Source organism: Hippocampus zosterae, chromosome 10, assembly GCF_025434085.1.
Source record: "Hippocampus zosterae strain Florida chromosome 10, ASM2543408v3, whole genome shotgun sequence".
NCBI classification, from domain to species: Eukaryota; Metazoa; Chordata; class Actinopteri; order Syngnathiformes; family Syngnathidae; genus Hippocampus; species Hippocampus zosterae.
In genome coordinates this window covers 8,692,131-8,710,953 of record NC_067460.1, presented here as the reverse complement: position 1 = coordinate 8,710,953, position 18,823 = coordinate 8,692,131, and the positions used below count along the sequence as shown (strand labels likewise).

The 18,823-nt window shown below is 46.2% G+C and overlaps 2 protein-coding genes and 1 long non-coding RNA gene across 4 annotated transcripts; 2 read left to right on the top strand and 1 right to left on the bottom strand.

Moving 5' to 3' along the window:
- The first annotated feature begins 520 nt into the window (after positions 1-520).
- Positions 521-4,470, top strand: psmd8 (proteasome 26S subunit, non-ATPase 8). The gene is made up of 7 exons (XM_052079089.1): positions 521-677; positions 2,147-2,219; positions 2,307-2,409; positions 2,597-2,762; positions 3,344-3,444; positions 3,810-3,921; positions 4,155-4,470. The coding sequence occupies exons 1-7, from the start codon at positions 573-575 to the stop codon at positions 4,290-4,292; spliced, it is 798 nt and encodes a 265-aa protein (XP_051935049.1). The 5' UTR covers positions 521-572; the 3' UTR covers positions 4,293-4,470.
- Positions 4,471-5,626: 1,156 nt separating this feature from the next.
- Positions 5,627-6,564, bottom strand: LOC127609315 (uncharacterized). The gene is made up of 2 exons (XR_007964534.1): positions 6,441-6,564; positions 5,627-5,874 (listed from the first exon to the last, which is right to left on the bottom strand). It is a non-coding gene; the product is annotated as an uncharacterized LOC127609315 (long non-coding RNA).
- On the top strand, positions 6,473-18,616 carry spred3 (sprouty related EVH1 domain containing 3). Of its 2 annotated transcripts, none has more exons than XM_052078960.1 (7): positions 6,473-6,610; positions 6,669-6,971; positions 13,875-14,031; positions 14,514-14,682; positions 14,810-14,871; positions 16,870-17,012; positions 17,565-18,616. In XM_052078960.1, exons 3-7 carry the CDS (start codon positions 13,965-13,967, stop codon positions 18,567-18,569), a joined length of 1,446 nt encoding a protein of 481 aa, XP_051934920.1. In that variant the 5' UTR covers positions 6,473-6,610; positions 6,669-6,971; positions 13,875-13,964; the 3' UTR covers positions 18,570-18,616. The 2 variants fall into 2 exon arrangements, with proteins under 2 accessions (XP_051934920.1, XP_051934919.1); XM_052078959.1 differs by having other exon boundaries at positions 16,860-17,012.
- The last annotated feature ends 207 nt before the right edge of the window (positions 18,617-18,823 follow it).

Below are 18,823 nucleotides of genomic sequence, written 5' to 3'. Positions count from 1 at the left end.
ATACTTTGTCAAGTGCAAGATTTAAAAAAAGGTCACTGGGTGTTAGTGGTGTCTGACACAACTTTTTCACTTCTAATACAACCCTGATATAGTCCCGTCCAATAGTGATATCAATACAACATATCAGTAGGAATTATACATACATACTTTTATTTAATTTTTAGTATGGAACGTTAGAAGAGACTTGACCAAGGGAGAGTGGCTGCCTTTACAACAGCTCCTATACTTTTTGTTCTTCTAATTTCTTCCTTTCATAACTTTGCTGCTGTAAATTGGGAATTTCTCCATTGTGAGACGAATAAAGGTTTTCTTATTCTTATTCTTATTCTTATTCTTATTCTTATTCTTATTCTTATTCTTATTCTTATTCTTATTCTTATTCTTACGCACGGTCTCCCCAGAAGAATGCAGTCACATTTCCACATACAATATGTCGGAGAATTTGACCAATGTCTCAAAGACTAATCTGATATTTCTTTCCTTCGTTGCCTCTGGGAAGGGCTTTCCGGTTTTACGACATACGTCTGCCGCATTGCGTCGACCGGTGTCGTGCTGTAATTTGCAGAATCACCATGGCGTTGAGGGAGACAGCGGGGCTGTACGAGATGCTGAAAGCTGAGTGGAACAAGAAAAGCCCCAATCTCAGTAAATGTGGCGAACTACTCACGAAGCTCAAGGTACAGACTTATGTTAGGACTGTTATTGTTGAAGTGTTGGAGTTGAACCTCTATCGCATGTTTTCTTTTTTACGGCTACCATTTCGCTAGCTACGTTAGGTATCAGGGGCTAAATTTGCTAATTTCCGAAAACGCTGAGTTTATGTGGTACATGTTGAAGCTTGACGTTGTAATTAAAACAAGGAAAATATGCACAAACGCACCAAAAGTGTTGTAGCGAGCGCTCAAATGTTTTCACTTTGTTTATTATGTCGTTGACATCGCAACTATCATTCAAAAATAATCACACTGATGCCATTTTGTCACTCTCAGTTTCTTGTATCGATCTATTTATTAATTATTTGTCTCTACTTTCCAATATGTTGTGATCGTGACATATCTTAAAATGTTTCACATACGTTTGTATATCACGGTTAATTATATACTTACCACTTTAAACGAATTATACTCCTATGGCTGTAATAATTACAGTGGGGCTAAAAAGTATATCGTACTACCAATTGTGCCACATAAAAAGATGAGAGGCCTGTAATTTTCATCAGAGGTCTACCTCCACAATGAGAGATAAAATGAGGGGAAAAAAATCGGGGGCTCCCAGCAAGATCTCACCCCGTGGAGTTAAAATGATCACAAGAACTGTGACCAAAAATGCCAGAACCACACCGAGGGACCGAGTAAATGACCTGCAGAAAGCTGGGACCAAAGTTACAAAAGCCACCATCAGTAACATACTGCGCAACCAAGGACTCAAATCCTGCAGTGTCACCCTGCTTAAACCACTGCATGCCCAAGCCCGTTTGAAATTTGCTAGAAAGCATTTGGATGATTCAGAAGCGGATTGGGAGGATAGCATATGGTCAGATGAAGCAAAAAAATATTTATTTTTGGTAACATCTCCACTTGACGTGTTTGGGGGAGAAAGAATACTGAGTTGCATCCAAAAAACGCCATCCCTACTATTAAGCATGGTGGAAAGATCATGCTTTGGGGCTGTTTTTCTGCAAAGAGACCAGGACGACTGATCCATGTGAAAGAAAGAAAGAATGAAAATGGGGCCATGTATAGAGAGATTTGGCTGTGTCTTTCAGCATGACAATGATGCCAAACACACCATCCGGGTAACGAAGGGGTGGCTTAGTAAGAAGCATGTAATGGTACTTGAGTGGCCTCGACGGTCTCCAGATCTAAACCCCATAGAATTTTTTTCTGACCAAATATTTATTTTATGCCATCATTTGCAAACAACTTCTTTAAAAATCAGACAATGTGATTTTCTGGATTTCCCCTCCTGCCCCCCATTTTACCTCTCATAGTTGTGGTATACCTACGATGAAAATGAGAACTTGCACACCTGGTGGCTGACGAAATACTTTTTTTGCCCCGATGTACTGTATATTTCAGGAAATATGATGAATGTCTTCCTATTTATAATGTACCGTCTATTTATAATACCGTTCACCGCCTCATAGGTGTCATTACTGGAGCTGAACTTTTTACCCACAAGTGGCTCCACGTTCACCAAGCAGCAACTTATTTTAGCGCGTGAGTATTTTCTATGTCAGTAATCAATATAAATTCAGATCTATGATGAACCTGTCATTTTTTTCGTCTCTCTCTCGCTCTCTCCAGGCGATGTCCTTGAAATTGGAGCCCTATGGAGTATCTTGAAAAAAGACATCCCCTCCTTTGAGAGATACATGGCTCAGCTCAAGTGCTACTACTTTGACTACAAGTAGGATTTGTCTCTTAATATTTTTTAAAAATCCTTAAAGCAGTATTTTACATACTTTTTGAGCCATATTTACTCACAAATTGTGAAATTTGAGCCTGTCTAGTTGAACGCAAAACTCTTCTGTTGTATGAATGGACCTTCAGCCATCGAGTGGAAGAGCATTGATTGTTCTGCTTTTGCTTTACAGGGAGGAGTTGCCGGAGGCGGCCTACATGCACCAGATTCTGGGACTCAACCTGCTCTTCCTGCTCTCGCAGAACCGCGTGTCCGAATTCCACACAGAGCTGGAACGGCTGAGTGCGCGGGACATTCAGACCAATGTGTACATTAGGCATCCTGTGTCCTTAGAGCAGGTAAAATTCTGATTTGTTTCGTTGTCCCCCCCCCCCCGAACATTGTTCCATCTGCTCATGTGGCCATTGAAACACCATGTCTGGAAGTATATGTTGCTAAGATTCGTGTTCATGCTGAGACTTCATTTTGGTGAGTCGCCACCGAATTTAGGGTGTTTTGATGACTGCCTGCATGGCTGACAAAAGGTTATTCTGTGTGAATTGACTCCGTCTCATCCTCCAATATACCCATTAAGACGTAATGTTTGTAATCGTGTGAATGTGTGCGTATTCAACTCTCTCTCATGCACACACAGATTCGCGCATTCTTGTGCTCCTTGGATTATTAGACAAATACTAAAGGACAAAGTATTTTAAAACACTATCGGATTTTTTCCTTGTAAGCATTAAGGGACCAAAATTGATGTGATTTTATTCATTGTGTATTTTTTAAAAATTAATCACTTGATTAATCGTGAATTAAAAAAAATATATATATATATGTATATATATATTGTATACATTTTTTATTTTATTTTTTTTGCCAAACCTCAACCTTGGTTCCTGTACAAATGCTGTTGGTCTCTCGTGGTCTCTTCCAGTATTTAATGGAGGGAAGCTACAACAAAGTCTTCCTGGCTAAAGGCAACATCCCGGCAGAGAGCTACACCTTTTTCATCGACATTCTGCTCGACACCATTCGGTAAGGAAGGCCTTGGGAACCAGCCGCCAATGGATTATTCTCATCTATTTCAGTTCACTCTCGAGGAGAAAAGAAACGGAGATACCCGACTCACAAGTGCCCATATTAGGAATTTTTCATGTCGAAAGCTGTTGCATCTTTTTTTTTCTAAAGCCATTTTGAGTTCATTTCTTCAAAATTGTGTGTTTTTATTATGTATTTATATTTTACAATACACTCCTCATTTGAAAACGCAACAAAAACTTTCAGATGCTGATTTGACTTGTGGGCTTGGTTACGGAACAAATAAAATTCTTCAGGTACCATTGCATGACGAACATGATGATGATGACAAAAAAAAGCTTTTAAAAATTTTTTTCACGCAGTGACGAGATTGCTGGATGCATCGAGAAAGCCTACGAGCAGATTCAGTTCACCGAGGCCACACGTGTGCTTTTCTTCACGTCGTCAAAAAAGATGACCGACTACGCTAAGAAGGTACCTGTGCTTTTATTTATATGCAAATACAATATGACCACCCTCACCAGGAGGTGCTGTTGACCACAAGTCACACCCAAACGCTCACAGACTAACCAGCCAACCCGATTCCAGCTCCTGACATAATTTTTGTAGCAATTTATGCTCCATATATGCAAAAAAAACAAAACTCACCCAATGGCTGTTTTGAAAGCATGCCACTTACCCAAATGTGTGCTGTCGTTGTCCTTCAGCGCGGCTGGAGCCTGAACGCGGCCGCTTGCTACTCGTTCAGCAGTCAGCAGCAGCGCACGGAAGAGGTCAGCATCCCATCCACAGAGTTGGCCCAGCAGGTCATCGAGTACGCCAGGCAGCTGGAGATGATAGTCTGAAGCAACCTGCGATATGGGACACAAGCTTTCCTTTCAGATTATTATTGCCTTTTTTTTTTTTACCCCAACTTGACAAAGTTTACTGTCTTTCTACGATTACACGTGATGTCGTACGTCTCGCAAAAGTCAAAACAGTACTCCTAATTGTAATTAACTTGATTAAAAAGAAAAAAAAACAACTTGGTTTTCTTTTTCTTTTTTTACTTTTCCATGCCATGGGTCTTTTCAACTAAAATCCCACCATGTTTTTGTCAATTGGAGGCAAAATGTTGTTTTCTGGGGCGGCCCGGTAGTCCAGTGGTTAGCACGTCAGCTTCACAGTGCAGAGGTACTGGGTTCGATTCCAGCTGCGGCCTCCCTGTGTGGAGTTTGCATGTTCTCCCCGGGCCTGCGTGGGTTTTCTCCGGGTGCTCCGGTTTCCTCCCACATTCCAAAAACATGCGTGGCAGGCTGATTGAACACTCTAAATTGTCCCTAGGTGTGAGTGTGAGCGTGGTTGGTTGTTCGTCTCTGTGTGCCCTGTGACTGGCTGGCAACCAATTCAGGGTGTCCCCCGCCTACTGCCCGGAGACAGCTGGAATAGGCTCCAGCACCCTCCGCGACTCTAGTGAGGATCAGGCGGTTCGGAAGATGAATGAATGAATGAATGAATGTTGTTTTCTGCCTACAAAGTTATGTTGAAGGAAGGAAAATAGAATCTATGGGTCCATGAATAAAGAGCAGCTCTATGGAGGAAGGCAGGACGCAACGAAGGAAAGGAGTTCAAAAAGGAAGGTAGAATTTCCCTCCCGATCTTCTGATACATCCTCTACTTCCTGTTCTGAATCAGTTGTCTTGCTGGACAGCAGAAAAAAATTGGCTCTAGAGCCTCTTCAATGTCATAACGCACACTCATGGCATCAGCACAGAGATAATTCGGAGTCCTGTCATCTGTAGCACCTTTATAATACCTTGAAATCCACAAAAAAAAGTTCTGCCATCTACGAGAACGCCACCTATCTTGTCTTGTTTATGTCTGCTACTGTCTTGTTCACGTGTTCTACTAATTGATCTAAGACACAACTAAAACATTGAAACATTCAATGGTGTGTAAATAACTTTGTGACCTCGATTTCAACCCCATTTGCCTCATGGGTCATTTTGACCCGAAGACCAACTTTGTACTTTTTTGTACAGCTTCCATGGAAATGTGAATAAAAAACATTTCAATTTTTCTGCAGTTGGGGCCAATCTAGGAAAAGTCATAAAATTTCAAGTTAAAACAATATTTAGAGTTTTTTGGGGGCGTTTTTTACACAGTGACGGGTCATTTTGACCCGAGGACAACAGAAGGGTTAAATTGATCATTTTTGTGAATCATCTAAATCCGTTGAGAACATTTTAGGGGGGGGGGGGTCAGGTACCTTATCGTTGAGTTTTCACGAGCTCTCCCGATCAGTTTTTCCATCTTCCGATTATAAACAGTCCTGCGATTGGACGTGCATGATGTCTTACTTGTTGTGATTGGTCGTCCCGTCTAGGCCACGCCCCTTTCCGCTTTTTTTCATCACTAGCCATTGCCATCCCTGTTAGTGTAAAGCAGCTATGGGGGAAGAAAAGCAATAGGTTGCGTGAATTAAAAAATGAGAGACGGAACTAAGGGATGGATGAAAAGTGGCAGGATATAAGGATGCATGAATTCAAGTGAGTGAGGAAAAGAAGCCAGGAAGAAAAGAAGGTGGGAAGAGAAGAAGGAATCAATGACCGGAGGCATGAATAGGGAAGGAAGGCGTAAAGTTGTTTTTTTGCACAAAAAGGAGAGATGACAATATGCTTAAATAAAGAGTGTGTCTGATGGAATGAAGGAAAGAAAACAAGGCAGAAAAGTAAAAGATGATTTGAAGGAAGGTGCCATGAAACAGGGCAGGAAGTACAGATGCGTGAATACAAAAAAACAGGTCTGGCAGAAAGAAGGTCGGAAGAAAAGGAATGTGAAAAGAAAGCAAAGACGCACATACAAAAATCAGATCTGAGGGACGGAAAGAGGTCAAGAAGGAATAGAGAAGAGTCTGTTTCAGTGAACGAGGCAAGGATGCAAGAGCAGGTATGAGTGAATGAAACAAGGAAGGGCAAAGCGCCTCCGAGGGTAGAAAGGATTTCACAGCCTACCATATCGCTACTTTTGTCCAATTTGCCATCTTCATCCTGTTGTGAGGCTGACCGGCGTTGTCCATGGTCCTGCTACCTCATCGATCCTGTCGCGCGCACCGGCCCGCTCCACGCGTTGCCATCCCACCCGTGCACGAGCCTGTCAATGATTAGTGCGGGATGTGCAGCAGGTAGCGCGGGAGAGCGAGAGAGAGAGAGAGAGAGAGAGAGAGAGAGAGAGAGAGAGAGAGAGAGAGAGAGAGAGAGAGAGAGAGAGAGAGAGAGGACCGAGGGAGGGAGGAAAGGACCGAGGGAGGGAGGGAGGATGCTGCCAGCGGAAAATGGCTGCTGCAACCTCCAGCCTGTCCTGATCGGCCGAGACAACGCCGAGGAGGCCCCGGCGGAGAGGCCGACTGCGGGGAGGCAAGCGAGCGGATGCGGGGACGATGTGAGCCCCATCGGCGTGTGTTTGCTGCGAGGAGGCTGAGCACAGTGAGAGGAGAGCCCGAGGTGGGCTCCGGGGAGCGGGCAACGGCAAGCCATGGAGGGCGAGTAAGTCCCCCGGAATGAATCACGCTGTGTGATTTAAAAAAAAAATATTATCGTCATGACTAAAAAGCAAACAAACGTGCGTCCATGTGTGCGGGTGCTTTCTCCCTATTATTTGGTGTTCCAAAAGCCGCCTACATGTCCATTAACACGTCATCTATACATGAATGAAAGGAGACTTCCATGAAGCGCGAGCAGGCATTGAGAAATAAGTCATAACGATCAAGGCGTTCTGTGTGAACTAGACAGCTTGACATGATGGAAATGGAGGCCAGAAGAATGGCGGTAAAAGGGGGGGGGGGGGCAAAATATGGCGAGTTTGTCTTTCCAGGAGAGGAGGTGAGGAGGAGGGAGGGGAGGGAGGGATCGTCGCGCCATTCAAGGCGAGAGGCGTCGTGATTTTTTTATATCAACGTGTCTCGGCCTTTCATTATGATTTTTAAAGCCAAACTTTATGAATGAAATGTGATTCCCCTCCCCTTTCTTCCCTCTCCCCCCCTCCTCTCCCACCGCACATCCTCCCTATCATCATCTCTCCTCCCCCCTTAATCGCTCCTTTTTATAAAAAAAAAAACAGCAGCAACCTCGCCTTGTTTTTCGCTCCATTCATAAAAAACAACAACATGTGTGTCATAATGGCTGGCAGGAGCAGGGCGGGATGGAAGTGAGGAAAGAGAAAGGATGGGGGGAGGGAAGGGAGAAATAAAATCGTCGTCTGATGGAATTATCGCGATGTTTCCTGACGCCCCCCCCCCCAAAAAAAAAACGTTCGTGCGCACACACCGTTCATTGATGTTTTTAGCTAGGGAAACACGAATTCTTCCTTTCGTTGCTATTTTATCACCTTGCACTTGAACATATGCACGCGCATGCGCGGGTTGTGTTCGGAATCATTCATTCATACCCCCGAATTACGTCCTATATGGAGATTTGGATACAGTGCATGTTATATGTATAATGTAAAAATAAAAATAATCTAATTGCGAGCCCCCCACCCCTCATTATAGAATTGCGATTTAACATGTGATTTTTTTCCCCAAGGTCCATCCATCCATTTTCCGATCCGCTTCATCCTCACTCGGGTCGCGGGGGGTGCTGGAGCCTATCCAAGCCGTCATCGGGCAGTAGGCGGGGGACACCCTGAATCGGTTGCCAGCCAATCGCAGGGCACACAGAGACGAACCACCATCCACACCCACACTCACACCTAGGGACAATTTAGAGTGCTCAATCAGCCTGCCATGCATGTTTTTGGAATGTGGGAGGAAACCGGAGCACCCGGAGAAAACCCACGGAAGCCCGGGGAGAACATGCCAACTCCACACAGGGAGGCCTGAGCTGGAATTGAACCTCTGTACCTCTATAATGTGAAGCCGACGTGCTAACCACTGGACTACCGGGCCGCCCTTTTCCCAAGGTCCTCTTCCCATATATATTTTTTAGAAAACACAAACAGCAAACACATCTGTAATATAAATTGACAAGAAACAAAATCACAACTATTAGACAGAAATATTTCTGGATGGGCGGCCCAGTGGTTAGTGCGTCAACCTCACAGTTCTAGCTGCGGCCTCCCTGCGTGGAGTTTGCATGTTCTCCCTGGGCCTGCGTGGGTTTTTTCCGGGTGCTCCAGTTTCCTCCCACATTCCAAAAACATGCATGGCAGGCTGATTGAATACTCGAAATTGTCCCAAGGTGTGAGTGTGAGCATGGATCGTTGTTTGTCTCTGTGTGCCCTGCGATTGGCTGGCAACCAGTTCAGAGTGTCCCCCACCTCATGCCCAAAGGTAGCTGGGATAGGCTTCGGCACCCCCCGCGACCCTTGTGAGGATAAGCGGATCGGAAAATGGATGGATGTTATTTTGGATAGCAGCCTTATTGTAGCATTCAGGATTTGAAATTTGCATTCTACTACATTGCAATGTCAACTTGAACACGATTAATTGTATGCAACCGTATGCACTGTAAAAACTGAAACAGTAATTTAAGTTGGAAAACTAAAACATAAATTACTGACATGAATGGCAACAATGTATAGTTCAGGCCAAAAAAGTAAGCAAGGTGTTTTATTCATACATTATATATATATTGGACAACCTTATGGAAACCCATTTCTTTTTTGTGAAATGCAAAACAAGACAAAACAAAGACAATTTCTTATCAACAAAGTTTAAAACATTTAATCGAATTCTTCAACTTAAAATGTTACCGAAATCTTGAGTTCACTTTACATTTTTATTTTTATTATTATTATTTTTAACAATGTGATAGTGGACCACAGAGTTCACCCATTTTTTTTGTGGTCACTATGGCGTAGCACTGTTGTGGGGATGTTGTGGGGCTGTCCTGGTTGACACGCCTCTGCAACATCGCGTGGTCAACGGGGAGAGTGCCTCTGGATTGGCAGACCGGGGTGGTAGGCCCTCTTTTTAAAAAGGGGGACCGGAGGATGTGTTCCAACTACAGAGGGATCACACTCCTCAGCCTCCCTGGTAAGGTCTATTCAAGGGTGCTGGAGAGGAGGGTCCGTCAGGAAGTCGAGCCTCAGATTGAGGAGGAGCAGTGTGGTTTTCGTCCCGGCCGTGGAACAGTGGACCAGCTCTACACCCTTAGCAGGGTTCTCGAGGGTATGTGGGAATTCGCCCAACCAGTCTACATGTGTTTTGTGGACTTGGAGAAGGCGTTTGACCGTGTCCCTCGGGGAGTTCTGTGGGGGGTGCTTCGTGGGTATGGGGTACCAAACCCCCTGATACGGGCTGTTCGGTCACTATACCACCGATGTCAGAGTTTGGTTCGCATTGCCGGCAGTAAGTCGGAAGCTCTCAATTTACCGGTCGATCTACGTCCCAACCCTCACCTATGGTCACGAGCTATGGGTCGTGACCAAAAGAACGAGATCCCGGATACAAGCGGCCGAAATGAGTTTTCTCTGGAGGGTGTCCGGGCTCTCCCTTAGAGATAAGGTGAGAAGCTCGGTCATCCGGGAGGGGCTCCGAGTCGAGCCGCTTCTCCTCCACATCGAGAGGAGCCAGATGAGGTGGCTTGGGCATCTGATTCGGATGCCTCCTGAACGCCTCCCTGGTGAGGTGTTCCGGGCATGTCCCACCGGGAGGAGACCCCGAGGAAGACCCAGGACACGCTGGAGAGACTATGTCACCCAGCTGGCCTGGGAACGCCTCGGGATCCCCCGGGGAGAGCTGGAAGAAGTAGCTAGGGAGAGGGAAGTCTGGGCTTCCCTGCTAAAGCTGTTGCCCCCGCGACCCGGCCCCGGATAAGCGGTAGAAGATGGATGGATGGATGGATATGGCGTAGCGATTGAAATAAATGGAAATGCCATAAATGCACCAGCCTACCAAAAAAAAAAAAGACATTTTTCCAAATGCCATTTTTGAATAAGAACATTGTCGCTCTATAATATTGTACTTTATTATAACATGAACGACATGAATCGAATCTAGAGAAACATTGTGGTGCTCCTTTTGGTGTCCCCATATAGATATTCATTGGCTAGTGAGAACTCGTCGTTAAACTGTATTAGTCATTCTTCACAGAGGATAAAGAAGATACTCCTAGGAGTTGTGTTAAATTGTCTGTGTTGCTCCACTGGTTATGGCCAAATATTTGTTAATTAAAGGATTATAATATGGCACAACACTGATGCCATTTGTTCACTCGTCTTTGGAGTTTGCATTGTTTGCTCGCATTAAGCTAAACGGCTTTTAGGGGGAAAAGGCAAAGCTTTGTGGTTGTTTTAAATATGCAAGGTGTAATTGTCTTTGTTAAATGTTCAGTTTGACAGTAACTTCAAGTGGGAGGGACATTAAACAGCTTGAAGCCTTTTTTTTGATAAACTGATGCTCGTTGCGAAGTCAGCATTTCTAATTGAAGAATGAAAACAGCCACAGGCAGACGAAATACACTGGCATCTTACAAAACTAGTTCCAAACGTTTCAACAAACGTGAACACAAATGGTGTGGCAACACATGCAGACAAGTAACATAGTAGCACTCAATCACATATTTTTTATCCTCTGCAAAGAAAAACTACCATATTGGCCCGAATATAAGACTGCCCTGACTATAAGACAACCCCCTCTTTTTCAAGACTCAAGTTTGAAAAATGACTTTTTGAACACCAAATTAATTTTTATATAGAAATTAAATTACAGTACATCTGAAACAAATGATTATAACAATATATTTGAGAGAAAAAGCATTTTATTTTGCCTCATTCGAATCTTAATATCTGAACATTTAAATATGTAAACTAAAGTGGAATCACATTCGCAAATGAATGGCTTCTAGTTTTTGAAATGTAAATTACATCATAACTTCTCAGCTGCCAGTTAATCTGGCCAATCTTCGACCCACTTTTTTCCAGATTGTCGCTACGTTTCTCCATTTTCTGATATCTCTTCTATTATTTTCTTCTTTTCTTTCTTACTGCTATTTTTTATTTTTCTTCTTCGTGACAGGGGTTCGCTTTGGCCTGGGGATTCAAGTTCAGCATTCGCTACAATATCTGGCGCCATCTAGCGTTGTAAATGTCTTGACCCAGAATATAAGACGACCCCCACTTTTTCAGTTTTATTTCAATGCAAAAAAAAGTATTGGCTTATATTCGGGCCATCCATCCATCCATCCATCCATCATCTACCGCTTATCCGGGGCCGGGTCGCGGGGGCAACAGCTTTAGCAGGGAAGCCCAGACTTCCCTCTCCCTAGCTACTTCTTCCAGCTCTCCCCGGGGATCCCGAGTCGTTCCCAGGCAAGCTGGGTGACATAGTCTCTCCAGCGTGTCCTGGGTCTTCCTCGGGGTCTCCTCCCGGTGGGACATGACCGGAACACCTCACCGGGGAGGCGCTCAGGAAGCATCCGAATCAGATGCCCAAGCCACCTCATCTGGCTCCTCTCGATGTGGAGGAGAAGTGGCTCGACTCTGAGCCCCTCCCGGATGACTGAGCTTCTCACCTTATCTCTAAGGGAGAGCCCGGACACCCTGCGGAGAAAACTCATTTCGGCCGCTTGTATCCGGGATCTCGTTCTTTCGGTCACGACCCATAGCTCGTGACCATAGGTGAGGGTTGGGACGTAGATCGACCGGTAAATTGAGAGCTTCGCCCTTTGGCTCAGCTCCTTCTTCACCACGACAGACCGATACAACGTCCGCATCACAGCAGACGCTGCACCGATCCGCCTGTCGATCTTCCGCTCCCTCCTACCCCCACTCGTGAACAAGACCCCAAGATACTTGAACTCCTCCACTTGGGGTAAGATCTCCTCCCCGACCCGGGATATTCGGGCCAATACGGTAATATTGGCGACGTATTGAAAAGCTACAGGAGTTGAGCCATCTCAATGGACAGTCCACACAATCAAATACATTTGTCTGTCTCATACTGCCAGAGGTGACCAAGAGAAGGACAACAGCTTACGCGTACAACAAAGTCCAAATAGTTACTGTACCAAAGTAGAATTTTCAGCAATCTGTACTTTACTGAGCGGTCCGCTGGCCAACTGGTTAGCATGTCCGCCTCACAGTGCAGAGGTGCTGCACGAAGGCTCCAGCACGCCCGCGACACTCGTGAGGATAAGCGCATTAGAAAATGGATGGCTGGATGGTTGTACTTGACTGTTCTGACTTTTTACTTTTGCAAACAGATATTCATACTTTAAACTCATTACCAAGTCAAAATAAGATGGTTACTTCGTGGGAATGGCGGACATTTTGATTTTGGCGCAGTAGTTCAATACATTTCAGAGAATGAGCGTTTTTACTTTTACTTAAGTGCAGAAGTTAAATCAGTACTTCTGTAATTCATAAAGAATTACAGAGTGCAAGTACTTATGCACCCTGCCACTAACGACCTCTACAAACGGCAATAAAAATGGCAGACTCACGATATTACATTATAGGGCGCGACAGGTAATATAGTGGGTAGGTAGGAAGTGATTCCGAAAACAGCCATGTTGGGCTGCAGCTATTGAATATTTAGTGTCCTACTGAAAATTCTATCGAAAAATCAAGTAATCTAATTAAATATAATTTTGCTCCATAAAAGGTTAATTATGAATTCACAAGAGAATTTTTCACAGAATCATGAATGACCGTTTGGTTTGTTTTTTAGATAATCAGCAATCTTTTACCTGAAATTTAAAATTGTGAAGTGCAAACTACTGTATTTTGTAGTCTAGAAACATGTGTACGTGAGATTTTTGTGACTCTGGGGCGCAGCGACATCAGAACCGCTTTTGCCAGCTAAAACAGCAGATTTTGGTTCAGCCTGGTGGTTTGTTAAAAATGGATTGGTGGAGCTGCAACCTTCAGGCTGTTAGCATGGAATGTTCATTTTCGTCTTTTAATGCAGCGGCTGTTGCCAGGCTAAACTGGGCACTGGCTCCTTGCTACGAGCCACTCCCGCCGACAATAGTCGGCATATCATACAATGACAGTGTAACTAATTAGCATTTTTTAGCATCCTTAATTAGCGATTGAGCATGATTCTGGGATGATTTTGTGTTGGATAATGGTAGAAACAGCATGGGTTGTCAGTAAATACTGAATGGGCTCAGGCTAGCCGAAAAGGCAAGCAGCAACCACGTGCTCCAAAGGCAACTTAAAAAAAAGTCTGCTCAGACATTGATTGACATTCATGTACGAGGTCTTATGCTTTTATTTTGAAGTTGGTCTTTGCTGCACGTTGGTTACCGTCATTCATCGCATGATCATCGTCTTTGGGCTTACTTGTCTTGTCTTCCTGACATTGCACAGCAAATGCTGTAAATGGTTAAACAAGGCAGAAAAACTCCTTGTGTGTTTTGTTTTTAAATCAACATACTCGCTGACTCGTTTCATTCCCAAGGCCATGGTCGCACTCTCACATTGTCTTGTCCTGCCTCCTCCAGCGTACGTGTTCGTGCCGTGGTGATGACACGTGACGACTCTAGCGGCGGCTGGGTGCCGCTTGGCGGGGGCGGCCTCAGTCACGTGGTCATATGCAAGGGGCGAAGCCACAAGCAGAGAGAGTACGTCATCCGCGGGGAGAGGCTGCGGGACCGAGCGGTGAGCACAAATGATGATTGAGTTATTCGGGGTGGGGTTGTAATATCTTTTTGGAAAGAGGTTTCAATGGAGGAAACGGGTTTACAGTAATTCATTCCGTGAGCTTCACACATTTTCCCATAGAAATGTCATCAATCCGTTCCAGCCCCTCAAAAAGCACAATTCTTCTTGTTGCATCAGAAAAATAGCATTGTATTGTCCCAAAACATCAGAGAATATCAAGAAATAAACTGGTTAAAAAAAAATATAACTACCATACATACCGTAGTATGTGTGTGTTGGATGCGTGCCTTAAAGGGGCGTGGCCTAGTGAGTTAAATCAGGAGGCAGGTTGGCGGTTATTTCAATGCGGCGGGTGAGAGTTTTGGCCCACGAGGGTTCCTTGCGAGTATTTCCAGTTCTCTGGCCTCCATTCAACTTTTGACACTGATGTGGATGAATGAGAATCTACACACAGACATGTTTTGACGGTGTGTGTTTAGCCGGTGCTGGAGTGTGCTGTGCAAAAGGGCATGGTCTACAACAAGGTGAATCCCATCTTTCATCACTGGCGGGTGGACGAGCGCAAGTTCGGCCTGACCTTCCAGAGTCCTGCAGATGCCATCTCCTTCGAGAAGGGTTTGCAGGCAGTCATCGACAAGCTAGACCGAGGTGGGCGTGCACCCCGCCAAGCCAGAGTGTAGTCCCCAGTATTTAAAAAATAAATAAATAGCAAAAGAATACAATTCGCAGCAAGGGAGGGTGGGGGTTGAAACATCTCTCCTCTGATAAATTTCAGGCTCGGACTCGCCTTCGTCATCCACGCCAGAGGAGGCGGACACCGAGGACGATGGGCAAGCTGTAAGTATCCAAATGGTTTTTGGCTCCAGTTCCAAAGAGAAATCAATTTGTGTCCTTTAGGTCCTTTGTACACCATAGCTCCCAGTCTGCCTATATGGTAATTGTGTATGTTCCTAAAAGGGTAGAAAAGTAGAGTGCTTGGGGGTAAGTTTAGCGAGGACCCCATGAAATGGGCACACACGTAATCCATTTTGGCGTCCAGGTATGTTCCCAAAGTGCCAAAAGTCAAGGGTACACAGGCAGAAGAATTTTGATGGTACCACCCCAACAAACTGTTTGTTTGGGAGAGTGGAACTACAAAAACTGTGCAAAAGTAGAACAGATGGAGGTAGCAACCCTAAGACAGGTCTGGACCCGACAAACTATGAGTGGCCATCAAGTCCACAGTAAGGTACAGTCTATGGTGATGCATGCTCGTAGAGGGATATCATCAATTTTACAAGAGTGCAAAAGTAGAACCTCTGAAGGTAAAAACCAAGGACAGTTTTGTATCCTGTTAAATGGCGCTTCACCAAAGCAATTTTAAGGTACCGTCTATGCTAATGTATCTACGTGGAATCCTGTTATAATGTTACGTACAGATTCCGACTTCATAAGTGAAAACAGGTGTCTTCCCAAACAGTGCGAAATGATAACCCTCAAAGGGAGGAAACCAGGGACAGGACTGGACCCCAATTCAATTCGAGTCATTTTAAGGTATGGTCTATGCTGATGTAACAGTCTGCGATTGGCTGGCAACCGGTTCAGGGTGTCCCCGGCCGACTGCCCGGAGACAGTTGAGATAGGCTCCAGCACCCCCCGCAACCCAAGTGAGGATCAAGCGCTTCGGAAAATGAATGAATGAATGATGTAACAGTATTGGACTCCAAGTTAACTTTTCGGACCTTTTCCAGGTCCAAAAGTGTACAGGTATGTTTTGTACAACCGAGGGGAAATAGTCAAACATCAAAATCTACAATCCTAGGTACAAAACACAATACGCCTGGATCTTAACCATGCAGTGTTTAGTACCTGGTTTAAAAAGGCACAGGTAGGTTCCCAAACTGTATAAGTTAAGGGGGTAAAAGGAGAATGTTTGAAGTTCAATCTGGTACAGGATTGGATCCCGACCTGGTATGCAAGAAGCATAACTCTATCCAATTTATTATGTTCCTGTCCCTTACTGGTCTTGGATTTTGGACCATTTCCAGGTCCATAAAGGCACCGGTAATTTCCAAAACTGTCATGTCAAGTCAAGGCGACATGATAGTAGAAACTTTGAAGCACCACTCCAGAGACAAGACAGCTTAGGTCTGGTGCAGCTAGACAAAAGATCTAAGTAGATCTCCAAGGTTTGTACCTCTTCCACGTCCAAAAGGGCCCAGTTGTTTCCAAAATGTAAAAGTCTACAGTAGAGCATTTTAAGGAAGTCAGTCATTGAGAGAATTAGACCCTGAGTCCATGAAATCAAGGTGGCCATTTTAAGGTAGAGCCTATGGCTATGCTCCTGTACTCCCGTGGGTTTCCGCTGTTTGTATTTTTTTACAGGATCAAAAATGGTACAGGCTCTTGAACTGTTCATGTAAAGTGAATAAAACCTCTTGAGAGTAACACCCGGTGGACAAGACACTAACCTTGGTAAAACTACGCTAGGTGCCATTTGGTCTAAGTGTTGGGCTCGGATGTAACAGTTTGTATGTTTTCCTCATCCAAAAAAGTTCCAGGTATGTTGCCGAACTGTAAATGTCAAAGGTACAAAAGAAGCAACCAAGGGACAGCATATTGTCTCTCTCCAATGAAATAACGGTGCACTAAAGTTCTTTCTATTTTATGGTTCACTTGTAGACTCCAAGGTAACTGTAGCCGGTATATGTACATGTCCCCCCAAAATTCAAAGGGAAAACATTTCATGGTACCAGTGACAGGCTAAAGGACCTCCCACGCCCCACTCCTCACCCCCCAAATTTTGAAGAGTGTTGAATCACTGGATGATGTGCAACCTCTGCCAGTCCCATACAGGCAGCGAGTCGTCATCCAACAGCAGGAAGGAAATGTTACCCAAACCCATCACCATTGTGACCAGCGAGTCATCCTCCACCTGCTTCGTGCGGACAGAGGAGTTCGCTTTTACATCCAGCGTTACCACACAGACACCTGCCCAGGTAGTACAGAGAGCTTTGAGTGTTGGGTTCTCAAATGTTTCCACCAAGTGGTCCAACTCAGTTAAGCTCCATTCGGAAGTGTGAATGCTGATCTGATGGGTTTACGGGGGAGGGCAGGGGATGGGGGTGGGGGTCTAGGCCGGCGGAAATCAGGATGCAAGAATGAGTAAATCTTGAATTCAACATTCATTCCGATTTAATGGGCCAGGACTAGGGGGCTAGATATGTTCAACTGGCGTAAGGATTTAAGAGGGTCCTTGGAATTTCTCACGGGATCCAAAGGTTCGGTAGAGCCCTGGTCGAGGCAGCCAACGGTGCTCAAAAAAAGAGTGTAAAAATCGGAACAGTAAGGACTGACCTGATCTGTAAAGCTTGGGAGGTAGTGGGCATGCGAAGGCCATTAGGTCTAAGTGAGGTAACTCTACACCTGAAAGTGCTGCGTTTGTCGCGGTCGCGCAGGAAGTGAAATGAAAATGAAAGTGACCTCTATTCAAGTGAAACAGCAGTGGACTGTTCTCTTCCTGACTCTGCAACTCTACACCTTCTCTGCAGATCCACGCCAGGCCGGGACAACACCAGCTCTCGCAAATGACTGGCGCCTTGAATCCTCCATTGGCCCCGCCTCCGCCTCCAGCCCCACCGTCTCCTCCCACGGGCCCACCGGCCTCGTCGCCACTGTCCCCTCTGTCGCCCACCATTTCCCTGCTGGAGGAGGAGGACCTGCACAGTGTGGATCCTTGCAAGGATCTGTGGGGGTCCAGAGGATATGAAGACTATCGACGAGCGGGGGCCACCAGGACTATGGTTGGGGGGCTGACCGGAGGCGTTGTTGTAGGTAGCGGGGGGAGCCTGCAGGACAAGTCCGAGCTGTGCGTGGTTCGCTTTGAGAAGGAGATGTCCGGGATGGGCACGGGGGGCTGCGAGGTCACAGTGAGTCTGGACAGTAAGGCGGCCCAGCGGCTATCCTCGTCCTCGCCCACCGGCATGTCCATCCCTAACGCTGTGTCCGGCGTGTCCTCAGGGGCCGGCTCCCCCCAGGAGCCCGGCAAAGGCTCTCCCTCACCCTGCTGCATTCACACCTCCCTGGCCACGCCCCGCTCACGGACTCGTAAACGGGGCGGCGGCGGCGGGGCCTGCGGGGACCCGGGCGCCATCTCTCCCGATGACGATAGCCCGTGCCCGCAGGCGTCGTCGTCATGCTCATCCCGCTGCGTGTACTGCCGTTCTGTGTTCAGCGCCTCGGAGAACGGCCGGGGCCGTTGCAGGGATGCCCCAGACCCAGCCCTGCACTGCCTGCGCCAGTGGACCTGCGTGTGGTGCGCCGAGAGCCTACTCTACCACTGCATGTCGGACTCCGAGGGCGAGTTCTGGGAGCCATGTTCGTGCGACGACTCCATGGGAGGTCACCCGCACCCGCTGTGTTGTGCCCGCTGGCTGGCTCTCGTGGCCCTGTCGCTCTTCGTGCCCTGCATGTGCTGCTACCTGCCTTTGCGCGCCTGCTTGCGTTGCGGCGAACGGTGTGGCTGCTGTGGGGGAAAGCACAAGGCGGTCCGATGAGACCAGGCTCGGGTGGGAAGCGATGTGGGGTCCCCTTTACGTGGGCTTCGACGTGACCCTCCCAAGCCCCCCACAGCATTCCGCTCTTTCTCTTTCTAACCCGGGGGGCCTTCTTGGACTAGGGAGAGGAGTGTGTGTGTGTGTGTGTGTGTGGGGGGGGGGGGGCGCATCGCACTCAGACCAGCTTTCACGGAGCCTTTCATTGTGGATTGTGCCGACGTCCAGTTGGTGACCTGAGACTTAACCCAAGGATG

Bases quoted from the DNA above. Each gene is read 5' to 3' on its own strand.
- spred3 (XM_052078959.1), top strand. The intron at 14,683-14,809 runs GTGGGCGTGCAC...GATAAATTTCAG, and splicing joins CATCGACAAGCTAGACCGAG to GCTCGGACTCGCCTTCGTCA. The intron at 17,013-17,564 runs GTAGTACAGAGA...CCTTCTCTGCAG, and splicing joins CCACACAGACACCTGCCCAG to ATCCACGCCAGGCCGGGACA.
- psmd8 (XM_052079089.1), top strand. From the start codon at position 573: ATGGCGTTGAGGGAGACAGCGGGGCTGTACGAGATGCTGAAAGCTGAG. The intron at 2,763-3,343 runs GTAAAATTCTGA...GGTCTCTTCCAG, and splicing joins ATCCTGTGTCCTTAGAGCAG to TATTTAATGGAGGGAAGCTA. The intron at 3,922-4,154 runs GTACCTGTGCTT...GTTGTCCTTCAG, and splicing joins TGACCGACTACGCTAAGAAG to CGCGGCTGGAGCCTGAACGC.